Here is an 18870-nt window from a genome sequence, read left to right on the forward strand (position 1 = left end):
AGTAGGAGCAATAACAGGGGTCTGGAATGGTCCAATGGGAGTTGGAGCAGGAATAACTCCAGATTGAATTTGGGACCGGAGGAATTTCCTCATCATTCTGTCAACATCTGCTTTGGATAGGCTCCTAGTAGACATGAAGGACAATGAAGCAGACAGGGGGTCTCAAAGCACTATGGGGACTGTCTCTCAGAAAAGGGGAATGTAGTCTTGACTGTATCAGCTCCGGGGAAAAAACAGATTGCCTTCAACAAGGCAACTTAGAGGAGGAATGAATAAGATCAAAGGATGTAGTCTGAGCTGTGCTCTTCTGAACTTTGGCAGGCAGAGCCAAAGCTGGAGCTGAGTGAGGAGAGCGGTAAAGGGAATGCTTTCTTGGCTGGCTCCTTAGGTTTTTCATCTGCTTTTTCAATTGTCTTTTCCCCTTTGTCCCCTTTAGGTTTATCCGTGAGCCTCTTGACAGAAGGGGAAGCTCCAGCACAGAAAAGGAAGAAGGAAGCAAACCTTTCAAAACCAACTTGTTCGTTCATTCAATCAGAGTTCTATAATTAAACCCCAAGCAAATATCACAATCTTCACTGAGGTGAATGACCACTAGACAATAGACACACTCCTAACTGAGCACTGGAATTAGGGATTTTATGGCCACAGGAAGTGCACATTTTGAAACTAGTGGGCAATTATTTTATTTATTTCACATTTGTTTTAAAGTAAAAAGGAGTGAGTTACAACTTTGTGTAATTAGGAGTTATGTACTTACCATAACTTTGTATCTGTGTTGACCATTTTCATTCTTTCTCCCTGATGGGTTATGGATCCGATCCTCAGATCTAACTTGGCTGTATTTTCTAGAATTTGGATCCTAGTCTTGAGCTCTTCCCTCTTCCCGTAATGCATCACCCTCTCGCTAACTCCTCAGATTGAGTTTGCTGCCTATGCCTGGTGATTTATAAAGACAGGGCAGATAAGAATGGAATTAAAACTCAAACCTGGAAGTAAAAAGTTTCCTAAATCATCCAATATCCTTCTAAAAATGATAAGGCTGGGGGATGGCTGGGAGGGAAGGTGAGGAAGAATGAGCATGGACAACACAGACACCAGGTTATGGTAAGTACATAGCTCCTAAGTCTGATGCTGTCCTTCTCAATCTTCCTCACTGATGGGTTAGAGTCCCCAGCTGCGTAATTCTAGGGATGCCCTCAAAGAAGGATATGCCAGAGCACTGTCAAACCAAGGAAAGTCTGCTTCTGGAGACAATGCCCAGTTTGTATTACATTACAAGGATATGATTTAAAGCCAAGTGACTACAGTAGAGATATCCTCAAAAGAAACTCTGGAAGAAGGGCAAATGTGGAAGCCATAGATTCAGAGAAAAGGGATGCAGCAGGAATGTTGAACTAAGAAAGGAACTGCTTCTGCAGACAATGCCCATTTATAATGCATCAAAGGTATGAAACTTCAAGCAAGTGACCTTAGAATCAATATTAGTAACAGAAACTGATATGGTAAACATAGATTTGATAGAAGCGGTTCATTTGGGAGTAAATCAGCAAAATACAGTTAGAGGTCTATGGAAAGACTGCTGGCAATAATATGGCCATTTTGAGCACTGGGAAAGATTGTTCCAGAGGAATATGTGAAGTTTATAGAAAATAATGACGGTAATCTTGATATACAAGCCCTGAATCTATATTCTCCATAAAATAATTTTAAATCGAAATTATTCTCTGCTTCACGAAAGCTAAACTTAGATTCATAAGATTCATAAGTTAGTACTAGGCTAACAGTCCTTGTGGGCCATTTTCACACTAGCCAATTACCCCATGTGAGAATCAAACCCTGCACCTTGTGTTTGTAAGGTAAACACCTTAACTATTATGCCACCATCCCACCCCTTAGATAAATAAAGTTCTTACAATCTGAGACTTGAAATCCTCCATCTAATCACGACGGCAGCAAACAAGACCTGAGGAGTTAGAGAAGGGGTAAAACGCATTATGGGAAGAGGTAGGAGCTACAGACTAGGATCCAAAGTCTAAAAAATATGGCCAAGTTGGATCCGAGGATTGGATTCGTACCCCATCAGTGAAAAAAAATGAAAAGGACAACATCAGACTGGAATTTTGGGGTGTTATTGATTATGTAGATGTGCTGGACAGAGGGTCCTTGACAGTTTTATAAATGTGAAGAATTTTGAAAGATTTTGCTGTTAAAAAAATATCCTTGGGATTTATTGGGAAGGCTCATATTTGTATGTAAGGATTTTATAGTATGCCAAAACTTTTTACAATGATCCACTAGCAAGGTGTGAAGATTCTGGAAGTATTGCACTATGGCTGGGTGCCTGCTCTAAGTTGCTGATCTGGGGACAGTTTATGTTGATTTAGTGGACATTTCTTCCAATCAGACCATGCTTTATGACAAGATGTTATGAGTGTTTTAATTTCTGGAGTTAACTGTCTTGTACCGTCTTCCTCCAGTGAGGGCACAGTCCGTCCTGAACCGGGGATTCAAGATTGTAAAATGATGAAAGGACAGAAGTGAGGCCATAGCATGAATATATAGAAGACAAACTACTTGTACCCTATTTCTGTCATTAATGTACCTTCTGAGGATTTGGGGACGGATCTAGTTAGTACTATTTGAGGGAAGTTTAATAGTCTTGAATGTAAAAAAAACAGTCAGGATAGGGCAGTGGTAACTCAGAGTCAGCAAGGTCAGAAATACCTGGGTCTGACTCTAAACTCATTCCTCAGCTTTACAAATCATACAGAGAACATTATCTTCCAAGGTACTCACTCAACTTAAATTATGTTACTGAACACTTTCACCTTCTCCCTCCTTCACGTCAAGCAGAGTATCTCATTAATCCTTTTTAAGCGCAACCTGGATAACTGGATAGGGAACAGAAAATATACCACTGGGACAGGGGCATTGGATGCTGACTTGTTGGAACATGGGCTAAATTCTTGGGTAGGCTTGTAAGGGCCACAGGGCCAATAGCCTTGTAATGTCCTACGATCCTATGATTCAACATGGAAAGCCATCACCAAAAATGTCTTACTTCCTAAGATGGAAAATGCCCCAACTCTGCTCAAACTTGATTCTGTCCAAAACACCCAACAGCTTCAAAGTACTGAAAAAAGAGGTAGCTAAGAGAGTAGTTTCACATTATCTAAATCACCCTTTATGCTAGCAATCAGGGAAAAAAGCTTTCTCTAGAGTAGGTCCTGTCCTGTCTTATGGAACCTTCAAAAGAAACCTAAAGGTATTTCTTTTTCAGGAAGCAGAGTGTGCTTGCTTCTGTGATACTGGCAAAACCAAAGTTCTCATTTAATCATGAGTTAAGTTAATTAAGTTCTCATATAATCATACTTCCACACAATGTAACAATAAGACAATACTCTACCTGCAATTCTACAATGGTAAAACTTTGTATATATTTTCACTCACACACTGATTTAATATTGAAAATACTGCAATTTTAACCTACTTGTTTTTCTATTTTCTTGTACTTTTGTATCTGTGCTGTGACTGAAAACAATTAGTAGACCAGCTCACATATCCAGTAATGAAATATTTGAATAAATAAATTATATATATATGTGCTATTATCAGCAATTCTAATAATGCATTTTATTAGAGCTAGGGATGAGCCTTGTTCTTTCATGTATGAAGTATGCTGGATTCTTAGTAGCCAGCCATTTACTTAACTGTGAAGCATTTAGCTCTCCCCAGTCACTGATTTCTATTTCCATGCACTAAAAAAGCATCTTGTTTCATATCCATAGATATAAACATAAGTTAAAAGTTACCTTCAGGAACTCCTTAAATTCAGGCTCTTCATCTGTCTTCTGCTGCAGCAGTGCTGCACCATTGAGCTGGCAGCTACAGAACCGGATATACGCCTGCAGATGGGAGAGTTCTGCAGCCAGGATATCACCAATCATCTGCACTGGCATCTTCTCACCACCAGTCTTCTTGCGAACACGCAGAGCTCTAAGTTTTAAGCACATACATAAAAGTATTACAAACTATGGATCATAATGATAAACATCAATATATGTAATAAGGTACATCTACAAAAAAAAAAAAAAAAATATATATATATATATATATATATATACACACACACACACACACATTATATATATATATATATATATATATATATATATATATAAGAATCTCATTCAGCACTGTAGTGCACTGAAACACAAAGACAAAAACCCATGGATGACTATTTTCATTGACAAAGACTACTAGGGCCTGTTTACTATGCCAGTTGTCAATGAGGAACAAATATGGCTGACAAGGTTCTTTACAACCCAGTGGCTTCAACTGTGAGAAGTTTACTGATTACTTATTTATTTTATTTATGCTGCTACTACTGCCACTTAAGAAGCGGAGAGAAACAAGTAACAAAACAGTCCCCTGAGACATCCACTGATAAAAGTAAGTTCTCATACAACTACACTTACCTCAAAATTATGACTTACAAGAATGGAGAGAGACAAAAATACTAAATTAGTACTGCAATCTAGCAATGTAAGTGTTTTAAAAATGGGACGTCACTTCAAAGACAAGCAAATGATTATATGGACCATATGTCTTGTGAACTACTACAAGACCACTACTAATACCTCTTTAAAGCAAGATGCTGAGGTAACCATCCTCTTATGAAGGGACTTCACAGCAGCAAAGTGAACTGTGTTAGCAACAGAGCACAAAGTAATGTGCACGTCTCAGAACACTGTTGGGCATAGGGTTAATATCTGCATTGGGCAGGACCCCTAAAGTGCCACTGGATATTAACTCAGACATGCATAACACTAAGTGCCGTACTGTGCAGTAACGCGAGTATTTGTTTCCTTTTGCATTTATAATTTAAATTAAGTCACTTATGTGAGACAAAATAATAGACAAGCAAGAACTTAAAATATCAACCTAAAAAACTGAAAGTGTTCTCTGTGCAAATGTACTTAAAAGTGGTGTTTTATTTTCCTTTTATTCTGAAGAAGTCTAAGTATATGATCTCTGCCTAACATATAAAGCTATGGCAAACCCAGAGCTGTTGGACATGCTACACCTAAAGAAATCCCAATCCCTCCGAGCTACACGCTCTAGGGACCAAAACCTTGTCACCACAATAAACAGGACATGCTGGAGGGATAGATTCCTGTCCAAGAGACTTCCCATACTCTGGAACAGGCTACCCATCTATGTCAAGCAAAATTCTTCATTAGCATCTTCAAGAAAAATCTTGATGAGTGGATGGGAAATAGGAAATACACCTCGGGGATCACTTCTGTGTCTCTGCTCGACAGTGGCACAGGAAAATAACTTTCTTGGGTGGCGTAAGCCAGGGAACCTTATTGACTAGGCTTACGTAGGCCCTCGGGCCGATAGCCTAGTACCTACATATGAACCTATGAACGCATAGTGGATGAAAGCACTTAAGGTGATTAAATCTTGTTTCTGACACCAGGTTGTACAGCTGTCCTTGCAGTTCTCTGCAGATGCTTTTTGGTTTTGGTTTCAACTCAAAATATCACTTGACGCTCTAAAGGCCCTTTACAGTGGGTGCAATGCCAGCTCTTACTCATCAGTGACTACTCACAGCATGTTTTTTTTTTAATGTAATATCTTGAATTTCATCCACCTCCACCATTACATGTCATGTCACCCCATGTGTCAGACTATGAGGACATAAATGTGTCCAGCACCCCCAGTTCTAAGTTACAATGAATATGAAGAGTCACCTGTAACAAAAGAAACTAGAAAGATGCAGAACTACAAAATTACAGAGGAAATTCTGTCACAGGACTGCAGAAGGAGCTTTAACAAAGGGAATGGATAGTAAGGCAATAATAAACAATGAAGAGGGCCCTCCTCCAAGATAAATTAATATGGTTTGTACTTAAGTATATGCTTTTTTGAATGGCTTTTGCTGAATGTTTCACAGCTAAGAAGAACCCTAAACAGTATCCATAGCAGAAGCCAGGAAAGCCACTTGAAAAATAAGGGGTCAGAAAACTGAATCCTATAGCACAGATGTGCATAAAGGGAGCTCCACTCCTGCAGCTGAGATCCAGACTGCAGTGCTATGTCAATGAATATAGTGGGAACAAATTGGCTGCAGTGTAACTACCCACAACAGAAACATTTTGAAATAACCAGTGGAAGCAGCTCCCTAAGTACAATGATTTTTGATAAAATTGGCCACTGGATTGCTGGACAACAGATGACAGTATGACTGACAACTGCAACTCCTTCCTTGCTTAGATTAAAATAAACAAACAGCTGACCTGTATTTTTGAGTTCATGTACTACATGGAGATAAAACTATGGAGGCTCTTAACACTTGGATTCCATTCCAGAAAGAGGAAGAGACTACATTTTCTGAACAACAGTTCCAAAATTTACCGTTTGTTATGTACCTCACAAGAAATCTGCAACAGCTGGAAAGGCTGCAGAAATAACTCACTAAAAGAATCACAGGCCTAAAGCGGATGCCCTATGCTGATTGTCTAAAAAAACTCGTTATACTCTGTGGCATAACGTCTACTCAGAGGCGACCTCCTCATAACATACAAGGCCATGTCAAACCCTGAGCTGTTGGACATGCTCCACTTAAAGAAATTCCAATCCCTCAGAGCCATACGCTCCAGGGATCTAAACCTTGTCATCACAATGAACAAAACATGCTGGAGGGATAAGCCCTGGCCCAGAGACTCCCCATACTCTGGAACAGACTGCCCATACATGTCAAGCAGAGCACCTCCTTGGCCCTCTTCAAAAGGAACATTGACGATTGGATGGAAGATAGGAAATTCACCCCAGGGGTCCAAGGGAAGTAAATATTGTGGGAAGAAATATCCAGGGAATTGTTATGGCTAGGCTTGTATAGGCCCTAGGGCCGATAGCTTAGTACCAACCTATGAACCTATAAAATAGTTGCAGAAGAATATGAGGGTTTGTTGTATGGGGTACTTAGTTCATAAGGAACAGTGTCATGTACCAAAATCAACTTGGTGAACATAATGACAAGCAGAAGCAACATCTTTCAAGAGATCAAATTCAAGTTCTGTGAGTTACCTCAAAGACACAAGGTACAGCGTTTGATTCTCACCTTTGAGGGAAACTGGTTAGGCTTAACATGGCACATAGATTAGCCTAGTACTAACCTATGAAGAGCTATGAACCAGTGAGTTTGAAAAGTATACAAGTGTGTCCATCCACCAAAACGTTCAAATCTGAAGTAGGAGATGCGTTCTGTATCACTCTTCAAGAGCAGTTTAATTAGGCTATGCTGGTAAGACGTTGTGCCTCCTTAAGGTCAGGATACACTAAAGTGTCAGAAAATGCCTCCTTACTGTAATCCTGAGATTTGTAAGTGCAAGCCTTGGAAAATTGAAAAAAATAACTACAAATATTCAGCAGAACAGCGAATAGTGTACAACACCCTTCCCCTTTAAATTTGATTTTAGCAGGGCAGGCAGGTTCTCTCCCACACCCCAAAAATGTATATATATATATATATATATATATATATATATATATATATATATATATATATATATATATATATATATATATATATATATATATATATATATATATATATACCAAGTTTGCCATACCTTGAAGAAATGGAAATACAAAGAGAAATGGCACTCTCACAAATATTGTATGCAAGTTTGCATTCTCTCTCATTTAGTCTTGCTATTTCAGGACTTACGGTAATGAATATTGGAATATCAAATGATTAACATCAGAAATACGCACTCTGGTCATGGAATAAAAGATGTCCAGGTCAAGCAAGTGCTTAAGGAAGTCAAACAAACCTCAAAGTTCACCATCTGAAAAGGAAGTGGACACCTCATTGTCTAGAAGCAAAACTGCTTCTTCCTGGCTGCAAATGTACACCTAGTGGACAATTTTCTGTCAGCCTCCAGTACCTCTAAACTCTTGGATTAGAGACCTATGAGAAAAATGGGAGTGACAGGAGAAACCAAGCTTTCAAAAAAGACCGTCATCATGCCATCTGACAGGAGTGGGCCAATCGGGACAGGAATTGTCTTTAAGAAAGCCAGAAGGCAAAGTGTCTAGCTCCATAATCTCCTAAGTCAACATGCAGTAACCAAAACAATGGCTGGTCCGTCTGCATGGACTTCTGCAAGTAGGATAGTGATACAATGGTATGGACAAAAAGGTGTGCATGACTATCATTCTCCAGCTGGCACCAAGGGTCATCCACTTCTGCTGAAGGAAGCAAAATACCAGCTTCCAGGTTGCTCTTTGCCCATAAAATAAGAACACAAACTAGACATAAATCCACTGAAGACAGTTTCACAAAAGGACAAGTCACAAATAACGTTGTTTTTTCTGAGATATAAATTGTCACTAGGAAGATGCACAGTTCTATAATTAAATACTAAACCTGTATCATTTCCCAGGAAGACAGGGCAAGTGACTACTCCCATGTTTATTCCAACACCAAGCTGTTGTGTAACCATCTGACCTATCTCACAAGGGTTGCAACCAAAACAGACACTGCAAGACTTGAAAAGTAAGGAAAATTATTCTTATGTAACATACACGAAGTGCAACAGCTCCTTAGAGCAGTTTCACAGACCCTGGACTAGAGCAGACCCAATGAAAGCCACCTATGCCACTAGGAAGCATCCATTTGGCTATGCTGGCATCACACCGACTGGATAAACAGAAACATCCTTCCAGGATAGTGGTACATGTCCAACATTCCAAGGAATGAAGCAAGGGCACAAGAGAAAAACGCTAACCACAGCCAATAACAGAGCAATGTCCAATGTAATGCCTTCACATGGAGGTGCTTCAAGATGATGATGATGAAACTTATGGCTATTATGAAACTCAGATTCCTTCCACCTCCATTTGCTACTGTGTGACTCTTGAGTAAGTCACCTAACAAGGCAGTGCTAGTGGGTTGATCAAGGAACACTTGTGTCCAGTGGGCTTACTTATCAGAGCATTGTCTCCTAACTGGGTATGTTCATTGAGTAGAAAGAGATGGTAGAGGATGGAGATCAAACATTACTGGATGAAGGAAAGCTCCTGCATCATGAAAATAGCTGCCTACTCAATGAAGAAATGTAGCCCTGGTAACTATAACCATGACAAAGTCTAGTTCAAGACTACTGAAGGGGAATCTTGGAGTAAAAGTCTGTATTTACCAGTCATGCAGGTATGAGAAGACCAAGAGATTGTTAGGCATCCAGACCAATAACAAAACCAGTACCTTGGTACAGACTTCGTGTGCAGAAAGTTAGTCAAAAGGGATTATCTTTACTGGATGCACCAAGAAATCAATGCAAAACACAAAAAGTTCCTGGGAGGATCTTACACACTAATGTGCCAAAAGGCTTCCGTCCATGGCCCCTGAGACCACCCACAAACCCTGAGGCAATAAGTGCATCATGGACTTCAGTGCTATCTGGAACTTGACACAATGAACACATTTTTTCAAGCTGCTGAGGTCCAAAATATGCAGTACCCCTTTCTCACACTAAAACAATTTTGTTGCAACCAGAGTAAGTTGCAAGTGAAACTTGCTTCCCAGAGTAGAGACTGGCAAAATCTCCAATATGCCCTTGAAACAGACAGGGTGTGACTGAGTCTCCTCTAAAATTAAGTGGCCTTTCAGAGGAAGCTGTGAAAATGGCTGACCTTGCAGTTCTAATGCCTGACAAATAGATGGTCACATGGGGCTTACACAGTAGTCACAACTGAAAGACCAACTTGGCAAAGTGGCCAGCTTTAGAAACAGCAGCTGCAATGAGGTGTTGAAGATAAAATTTAATATAATAAAATAAGATAACAAATTTGAATAAAAGTTAAGTGCGTTTGTCTACAAAAATATTGGGACTTCATCAGAACTAACTACTGCCCATTGCTTCACCCGTATAAACCTACATGGGCAGGAAAACATTCCTTCAAATTAGAAAATTATTCAATTACATATTTAAAATACCATTATTATGACCATGAAACATATACTGCCCTTGTGTAACACTCTTACTAAACAAAAATACAAACATTAAAAAGTGAATATCGAGGTACTGTTTGTGACACACCTCTTGTTAATAACTATCCGTTGACTCGTGAGGCAGCATTAGCAGTTTTCCAAAAAAAATTGCTTAAATATAAGACTTTTCAAGTTGATAACACCTTTTTAAAATAATTTTTGGTTGTTAAGAATCCATAGGGGGCTGAGATTGTAGCAGTTCCTGAACTGGATGGATGTAAAACTTTACAGTGAACTCACTTATATTTTAACAGCTGTGGACAAAGTTATGGCACTTATGGTGAAAGAGAACGAGTTGCACTTGGAGAGACTTTTTAAAGAAATTCATGGAGTGACATGAAGTAAAATAAGACTTACTTTATGAAGTTTACTATGTTAAATATACTAACATTTTTAAACGTGGATAAAATAGTTTCTAATGCAAACGTGCGAAAGGCTACAATGAAGTGTAAGAATGAAAGGGAACACACTAATGGTAGAGCCTATCCTAAGCCTAATTGCTTTAGGGACCATGAGGAGAGTAACACCAATACTGAAGTTAGAGACCCCAGTCATGACTACGATGAAACAGCATTTTTAGACCGTCCTTGCTGGTCACAGAGGTGGTCCCAGAGAATAGCTGAGCAAAAGAAGGGGCTGGTTCACAACCAGGATTATGCAATGTTGAGTCCTTGCAGGAAGAAGAGAGGCAAGGGATGGAAAACATATGGTCTTTCTGTTACAGCTCACCTCATATTTCCCAAAAATTGTGTTTTCACCTTGAGCATTCTTCTGACAATGTAGGAATTGTATGCAGTTCACAAGGCTTTAAAATATTTCATTATAGCACTCTCAAAATTGATAGGAGGTACTTTAGTTTATTCAAAAAAGGTTTTACATTTGTCCCCACTACTAAGTTGGATATTGGTGAAATTATTTTTGATGTTAAATTATTTGTTAGAAAGTTAAATTTGAGTGTGCTGTCTTTTGAAATAATGGGGGGGGGGGGTAAAGACCAGCAGGGCATAGGACCCTGTCTAGTTAGAAAATGTATTTTTAATTCCCTACTTCACCGAGCTATTTTTGAGAAAATGTTTGTCAATATTTACAAATGGTATGCTAATAAGCAGTACAAATGGAAATATAATTTAACCCATGATGAGGTGGCTTTGTTGTTCAAGATCACTAGCAACCATGATATACGTGTCATGAAACTAGCCAAAGGTGGGGAGTGGTAATCATGAACAGTACTGATTACTCAAGTAAGATGTTCAATTTGCTGAATACTGTAGAACAATATAGTAGAATCTCTAAAAATGAGATCCATTTGGCATACAGCAAGAATGATGCCTTCTTAAACTATTTGCTTTTAGAAAGCAGGATTGAGGGTTGGAAATACCAGTTTCTTAAAGTGGTTCTTTTTTGGTATAACCAAAGTACATAAAAACATTTATGATCCACCACTGCGACCCATTGCAGCAACCACAATTTTGAAATCTCATCCTCTGGCTTTATATGTTGATCAGGGCGTAAAAGGTTTAAAGTCACCTTTTCAATACATCTTAAAAGATTCATGGGATTTTTTAAGTTGTATCAGAAAAGTGTATTATCATGAAGACTGGTACTTGGTTACCGTAGATGTAAAGGATTTGTTTTCGTGCATCCCGGACCACATAAGGCTTGAACAGTTTAATGAATTCCTGGCCACACAAAATAACTTTGAAAATGGTAAAACAAAACGTGTGAATTCATGGACATCATTCTGTGCAATAATTATGTATTTTTCAAGGGCAAGTACTAAAAACAGGTCAGCAGTGTCTCAATGGGTGCCACTTGTGCCCCATTGTATGCAGACATTATAATGTTGTACTTGCAGCAGAGAAATGTTTTTTCCTGCACCCATGTTAATAATCTTGCCACCTACTTCAAATTTTTGGACGTTAGTTTTATTATATGGAAGGGGGATGAAGTAGAGTTGACAAAGTTTATTAGTTACCTTAATGTCAAGTACCTCATTTTTGTAGTTTGCATACAATTTCTCTCTTGAAAAGATTAGTTACTTAGAAGTTTTATTGGAAAAAAGATTTTAGTTTGAAAAGCTTTAAGTCCAGGTTACATCTTAAACCCACCTATTCCAAAAGTTACTTACACTTTGAAAGTTGTCACCTGTTTAAGCAAAAACATAGCGTGGTCATAGGGCAAATGATGAAATAGAGTTTCTGAAGTCTATGTCAAGTGAAAGTGGTTACCCCATTGGCTTGCTCAAAGAAGTTCATCAGGAAATTAACACTGGAAGTAGTTCTAGGTTCCTTCCCATTTTAGGAAATGGGTTACCTGTAAATAAGCAGATATTGTGTGATAGAATGGATAATAAGGAAATTGTGGCAGATTTTAGTAACAACTTGATATTAAAATACTCACAAGAAATCACTATTACTATCAACCTTGTTAAAGCAAAATGGAAAATTTTGGGGGAAACCCTGCAATAGCAGAAATGCTGGGAAGTGCCCCCTACTTCCCCTTTAAAAAGTGTGTTAATTTAAAAGAGAAAATGGAAAAGCACCAGATTACAGCCTAACCACAGGACACCAGAAGTAAACAACATAGTTACATCTATGACGGTGAGACAATTTATCTACCCAATCTAAGGTTTACCTTCTGTATTAAGGGGAGTTTCAACTGTAATAGGATTGGATTAGCGTAGATGGCTTTTTGTGATGCCTGTTATTCTTTTTATGTAGGGAAGACCAAAGGTTCACATCATACAAGAATTTATGAACATCTTTATGATATGAAACAAAAAAATGAGGACAATGCACCACATATAGACAAAGACATTTTGTTTTGGAGCAAGCACCTCGTAACCCTAAGGGTGGCCCACAGGGGTATATTCTTCAATACAAAGAGCTACTATGGCAACTGTGCTTAAATGTTAGTAACAAGCCTGGCTTAAATGATGTAATATCCATTTCAAGTGCACTAAAACTGAGGGCAATGAAGTTATAAAACAAAATGCAAAACACAGTGCAAATTACTAGTTATGCACAATTTTTTCATTATGTTTCAATAGTCACATTTATTGTGACACAGTATACAACACTTTTCCGTATACAGGCTTAAAGAGTGCTATTGATCTGAGACTATATATAGCATTTTTTATTTGCACACATATCACCATGTTATTTATAAGAAGTTTAGTATTTTGTATATTATTAACATGCTTATTCCTTTGTGGTGCCACAATTCAGCGTCCACAAATTGATTTAGATGATGCAATTTATTCACATTTACTTGTGTAATGGTTTAATGTACTGTTAAAGTTTAAGGTTTTTTCTTTGAAGGATTTTTAAAGAACTTTGAGATCACCGTTTAATGTTTGTACTTTTGTTTAGTAAGAATATTACCCAAGGGAAGTATATGTTTCATGGTCATAATAATGACATTTAAAATATTAAATTGAATAATTTTTTAATCTGAAGGAATGTTTTCCCACCCATGTAGGTTTATAAGGGTGAAGCAATGGGCACTACTTAGTTCTGATGAAGTCACAATATTTGTATGGATGAAAGCACTTAACTTTTATTAAAATTTATCTTATTTTATTATATTAAATTTTATCTTCAACACCTCATTGCATTTGCTGTTTCTAAGGCTGACTGTTTTGACAATTTGGTGTTTCGTTTGTGAGTTTTGGTTCTTGGCTGCTACAATGGTGATTACACAGTAGTTGTACAGCATGGCATTAACTGACTCCACTTAGACAGCTAAAGATTAAGTTACCCCCTCTATAATATCTAACTGCTTAGTGCACATTGCAGCTCTTAGGATATTAAGCCATTTTTCTATCTTACCATAAAAAACTGCAACATCTACTCCAAGACTACCAATTACTGAAGAGCCCACATTCTGCCTCTAAGTAGTCATCTTGGGATTAGTGCTTCTCTTTTGCTCCTGGTGAGAGAAGGAGCATAGGAACATCACTTTCTGGAGACTGCTGATCACTGGAAAGCCTAATAATTCCTTTGTAGGCACCAGCTTGGAATTTGTGCTTTTATTATGTTCCTGCTGAAAGAAGGAGCAGAGTACATTGATTTCTGTTTATGACTGGGCAGTGAGTGTCTGTATTTGACCATCCAGATTGGTCTGGCAGATATTTAGGCATCTACCAAGAAAAGGCTACAACAAGTCTACAGACTCTTGTATCATCTGGAACAAGACTGTGGATAACCAAAGTACCTGGGGCCTGCTTCTCATCCTGGGATTGGTGATATTGTGTTGCTTCTGATGAGAGAAGAAGCAAAGGTGCATTGTATCCCAGCAATGTGAATCTGTGGTGAGACCAGCACTAGTAGTAGCCATCTGGCCTACTGCACTAATCATGTTCTGTTCATTCTATTTTGGAGTGAAAGCCAATCATAACAGAGCCATTATCCAAACAGCAACAAAGGGTTTTCTATTTATGGCACAGCCCCATCCCTTGCAGATGACTTATGCAACTACAAAACTGAGAACTTGCTATTTCCATACCTGTACTTCCACACCCATATGATGAAGACTGATGCAGGCATTCAGCTTAATGAAGTACATATATTTTCTAGATGTTGCTGGCATTGCAGTGTACTATCTTGTTTTACCCCCACAAAAACATTGTGTGGTGACATCAGCTACTCCCATGCCAGATCATCCACTGTATGAGGCGGAGTCGATCCTTAGATTTAATTTGATTTTATTGTAGTATTTCGTGTGACAGTCTACTGCATACTTCTAACCACCTCCCCTAGTAGTATGCATGATGGACTCCTAGATTTTTTCCTTTAGGCCAGCCTCAGCTTTTTTAAATTAGTTGGAATGGGACGAGAGAGAGAAATGACCTCAGTCTGAAACCAGAATGAGATATTAGTGGTTAGAAATCAATCTGCATCTCTGTTGTTGTAGGGAGATCAGATGTTGCTGCATGATGGAGTTGCCTCCAACATGTAGCAACCTCAGGGATGACAGATACTTAGGAAGTGGAGAAGGGCTTACTCAACATAAAAAATACTGTCTTGTGCTTTCTGCTATTTGTATTCAGTCGATGCCCTGCTGTATTTTGCACTGTTGGCACTAATGCATGCTGGCATGTTGAATGGCGACACTATGTAGAGAAGGGCAATTTTTGAGTTGCTGGTTGCAGATGTGCAGTCATACTTTCACTAGACAATGATCTGTGATGTAACATATAATCTATGTTAATAAATCTTATTCCAGACAAGAAAAATAAGTCTCCCTGAGAATTTTCTTTGGTACTAGGAAGAATGTAGAACAAAATTTCACTCTCTCAAGCTTAATACTTTTGTAATGATTCCTTTGAAATTCTGTAAGAAAACTTCCACCAGAAAGAGAAACTTGGACTGTTAGTGATGTGGGCTCATGCAGAATAAGAAAAATTCATGGTACTAGCTCCATTTTCATTTTTTCCCAGATTCCCCAATGGAGAAAAAAACACATATACAATGATTCTTCATGTTTTTTCTGGAGTCAAAGTAAGGTGTATCAAAACAAGAAGTTATGTACTCACCATAACGTTCGATGTATGTAGTCCATCTCACCTCACATTCTTACCCGTGGGTTCGGAGCCGAATATCGGCTCAGACTCGCCGATTTTACTAGCTCGAAGTCTCTCATTGGCTGGGCTAAGTGGGTATCCCATGGTGCACTGCTCCATATCCCCAGATCTAGTTTGCTGCGAAAATCATTTGTACTCCATACGCACATCACATCCATATAAAGAATAAGCTAATCAAAGGGACTCTGTAGATGACAACCTAACCTCCAAATCCTCCAGGAAGGGGGAAGGTGGGAGGGTAAGTAAGAATGTGAGGCGAGATGGACTACATACATCGAACGTTATGGTGAGTACATAACTTCTTGATGTTATGTAGTCCTATCTCGCCTACATTCTTACCAATGGGACAGCGTCCCTAGCACCTACATCCTGGGTGGCTCATAGGAAAATACTCCTGAGAACTGTGGAGCCAAAGGAAGACCTGCCCCTGGAGACCACATCCAATTTGTAATGAGAAACAAAAGTGTGAGGAGAAGCCCAAGTAGCTGCAGCACATATATCATCCATTGACAATCTAGATTGATAGGCTGTGGATGTAGAAACAGCCCGAGTAGAATGTGCCTTGACTGGAAATGTCAGATTTTTACCTCCTGCCTGATAGATGAAAGAGATACAACTGGCTATCCATCTAGACAGCATGACCTTGGATACCGGAGAACCCATTCTGTTTTCCGAAAAGGAGACAGAGTTGGTCAGATTTCTGGATATCTTTTGTCTGGTGAAGATAGAAGCATAACTGTCTATCTACATCCAGTTGGTGAAATCTAAATTCTGCCTTGTTAGAAAAGTGGGGGAAGAAAACAGGCAACTCAATGGACTGATTCATGTTAGACACGGAAGCCACTTTAGGAAGGAACAAGGGGTTTGGTCTAAGAGAGACCCTATCTTTATGGAAGATTAAATATGGGGGTTTGATGGAGAGGGCTTGAATTTCCGAAACCCACCTCGCTGAAGTGACTGCTGTTAAGAATGCTGTTTTCCATGTCAAGAATTTTAATTCACAGGTAGCTGCAGGCTTAAATGGTGGTAAAGTAAGGGCTTGTAGAACAAAATTGAGATCCCAGGGCATGATAGGTTCGGACACTGGGGGACGAAGCAACAGAGTACCTTTAAGGAATGCTTTGCATAGTCTGTGTGCCATGAGACTAGGTTCATTCGCTACATGGAAATTAGATATCGCCACCAGCTGAACTTTGATGGTGGCTGATGCGGACCCCTGATAGAAAAGCATAGACAAGAACTCCATAGGTTCATACGTTAGTACTAAGCTAGCTGCTCTTTTGAGCCATTTTAAGCCTAGCCAATTATCCCTTGTGTGATTCAAACCCTGCACCTTGTGTTTGGAAGGCAAACACCCTAACCATTAGGCCACCCTCCCACTAGAACTGAATCTATTGGAGCTGTGTAAGGATCAATGCCTCTAGTATGTGCCCAGATAAAGAACCTTTTCCATTTACTAGAATAAATCTTTCTAGTGGATGGTTTATGAAAGGACGATAATATATGGACCACTTCCGGTGAAAAATTATGATGTCTGACTAACGATGGAAGTGGAGTAGCCAGGCTGTCAACCGGAGGGTCATCAGAGAGGGGTGGAACTGTCTCGACATGTGTGTCAGTAAATCTGGTTGAGGGTACAGAATCCAAGGAGTGTCCACAATGTATGGTTGAAGAAAGGGGTACCAGACTTGACGAGGCCAGTGTGTAGCAATCAGAATCATTCTGCTTCCTAAGGATTGCGCTTTCTGAATCACCCTTGACAGCAGGGGAAATGGAGGGAAAGCATAAAGCAGACCGGAGGGCCAATCGTGAACCAGAGCGTCCCTGGGTGATTCCCCCTGTAGGGGGAATCAGCGTGAAGTAGTTGCTGCATTTCACATTGAGAGGGCTGGCAAAAAGGTTGCAGCAAGGCTGACCCCATCTGCTGAAGATTCGCTCTGCAACCAGGCGATTCAGGGACCACTCGTAAGGCATCAGGATAGCTCTGCTTAGCCTGTCCGCTATTACGTTGGACTTCCCCTGAATGTGCATTGCCACCAGAAACCGTTGGAAAGCTATTGCCCAATGCCACACTCACATAGCCTCTCTGCACAGAGGGTAAGACCGGGTTCCCCCTTGCTTGTTGCGATACCACACTACTGACATGTTGTCTGAGTGTATCACAATTGTCCCTAGAGGAAGAACCTTCTGAAGTGCCTGCAACGCAAGAAGCACTGCTCTCATCTCCAGGACGTTTATATGCAAATGTATCTTGTGTTCCTGCCACGTGCCTTGGACTGTCCTGCCAAGATAATGCCCCCCCACCCCATCTGGGATGCGTACGTAGTCACCGTGGCAATAGGGACAGGTGGAACGAAGGGCTTTCCCCCGTTCAAATTGTTGGTGCACAGCCACCAATGGAGGTCCTGCTTGCACCTGTCCATGAGTAAGATGGGATGAGATAGTGGGAGTCTTTGGAGAGACCACTGAACAAAGTGGAGCCATTGAAGAAGTCTCATGTGTAATCTCGCTAGAGGGACCAACATGATAGTTGCTGCCATGGTCCCTAGGAGTTGGAGAACCAGTCTTGCCTTCGCTTGTCTCAGGGGCATCAGCATGTGTATTTGTTGTTGTAATACTGTGATCCTTTCTTGTGGTAAGAATGCTCACATTCAAATGGTGTCTAAATCTGCTCCTATAAAGGTGACATGCTGTGAGGGCAATAAGGCAGATTTTTCCCAATTTATTGTTATGCCCAACTGATGACATAGATTGATGGTAACGTCCCTGGTTTGAACTAGTTGATGCCTGGTGGGGGCGGTAAGGAGCCAGTCGTCCAGGTATGGAAGCACATGGAATCCCTGACGTCTCAAGTGAGCCGTCACTACCACCATACATTTAGTGAAGACCTTGGGGGCTGTGGTGAGACCAAAGGGCAGGGCTCGAAACTGGAAGTGACTGGCTCCCAAATGGAAGCGTAGGTGACTCCTGGATGCTCTATCCATTTTGACATGGTAGTAAGCATCCTTGAGGTCGATGGAGCACATCCATACCTCCTCTCCCAACAATGGGAGAATCGATTGTAGTGTGACCATACGGAACTTGGACTTGTGTGCGTGATTGTTGAGTTGACTGAGATCTAGTATGGGTCTCAGGTCCCCTGTTCTTTAAGGCACCAAAAAGAATCTTGAGTAAGTCCCTAATCCGATTTGGTCTGAGAGGACATGTTGGATGGCTCCTTTTT

At 39.9% G+C, this 18870-nt stretch overlaps 1 protein-coding gene across 1 annotated transcript in view; it reads right to left on the bottom strand.

Annotated features, from left to right (window-relative positions):
* ITSN2 (intersectin 2) overlaps nucleotides 1–18870 on the bottom strand; it is a 3295579-nt gene that overhangs the window by 468116 nt on the left and 2808593 nt on the right. The window contains exon 29 of the mRNA XM_044063555.1: nucleotides 3813–3996. Coding sequence (XP_043919490.1) covers nucleotides 3813–3996 — 184 coding nt within the window. The remainder of the gene's footprint in view (nucleotides 1–3812; nucleotides 3997–18870) is intronic.

The sequence above is a fragment of the Protopterus annectens genome, chromosome 2.part1, assembly GCF_019279795.1.
Source record: "Protopterus annectens isolate FY-2018-M chromosome 2.part1, PAN1.0, whole genome shotgun sequence".
In the NCBI taxonomy this organism is placed as follows: Eukaryota; Metazoa; Chordata; order Ceratodontiformes; family Protopteridae; genus Protopterus; species Protopterus annectens.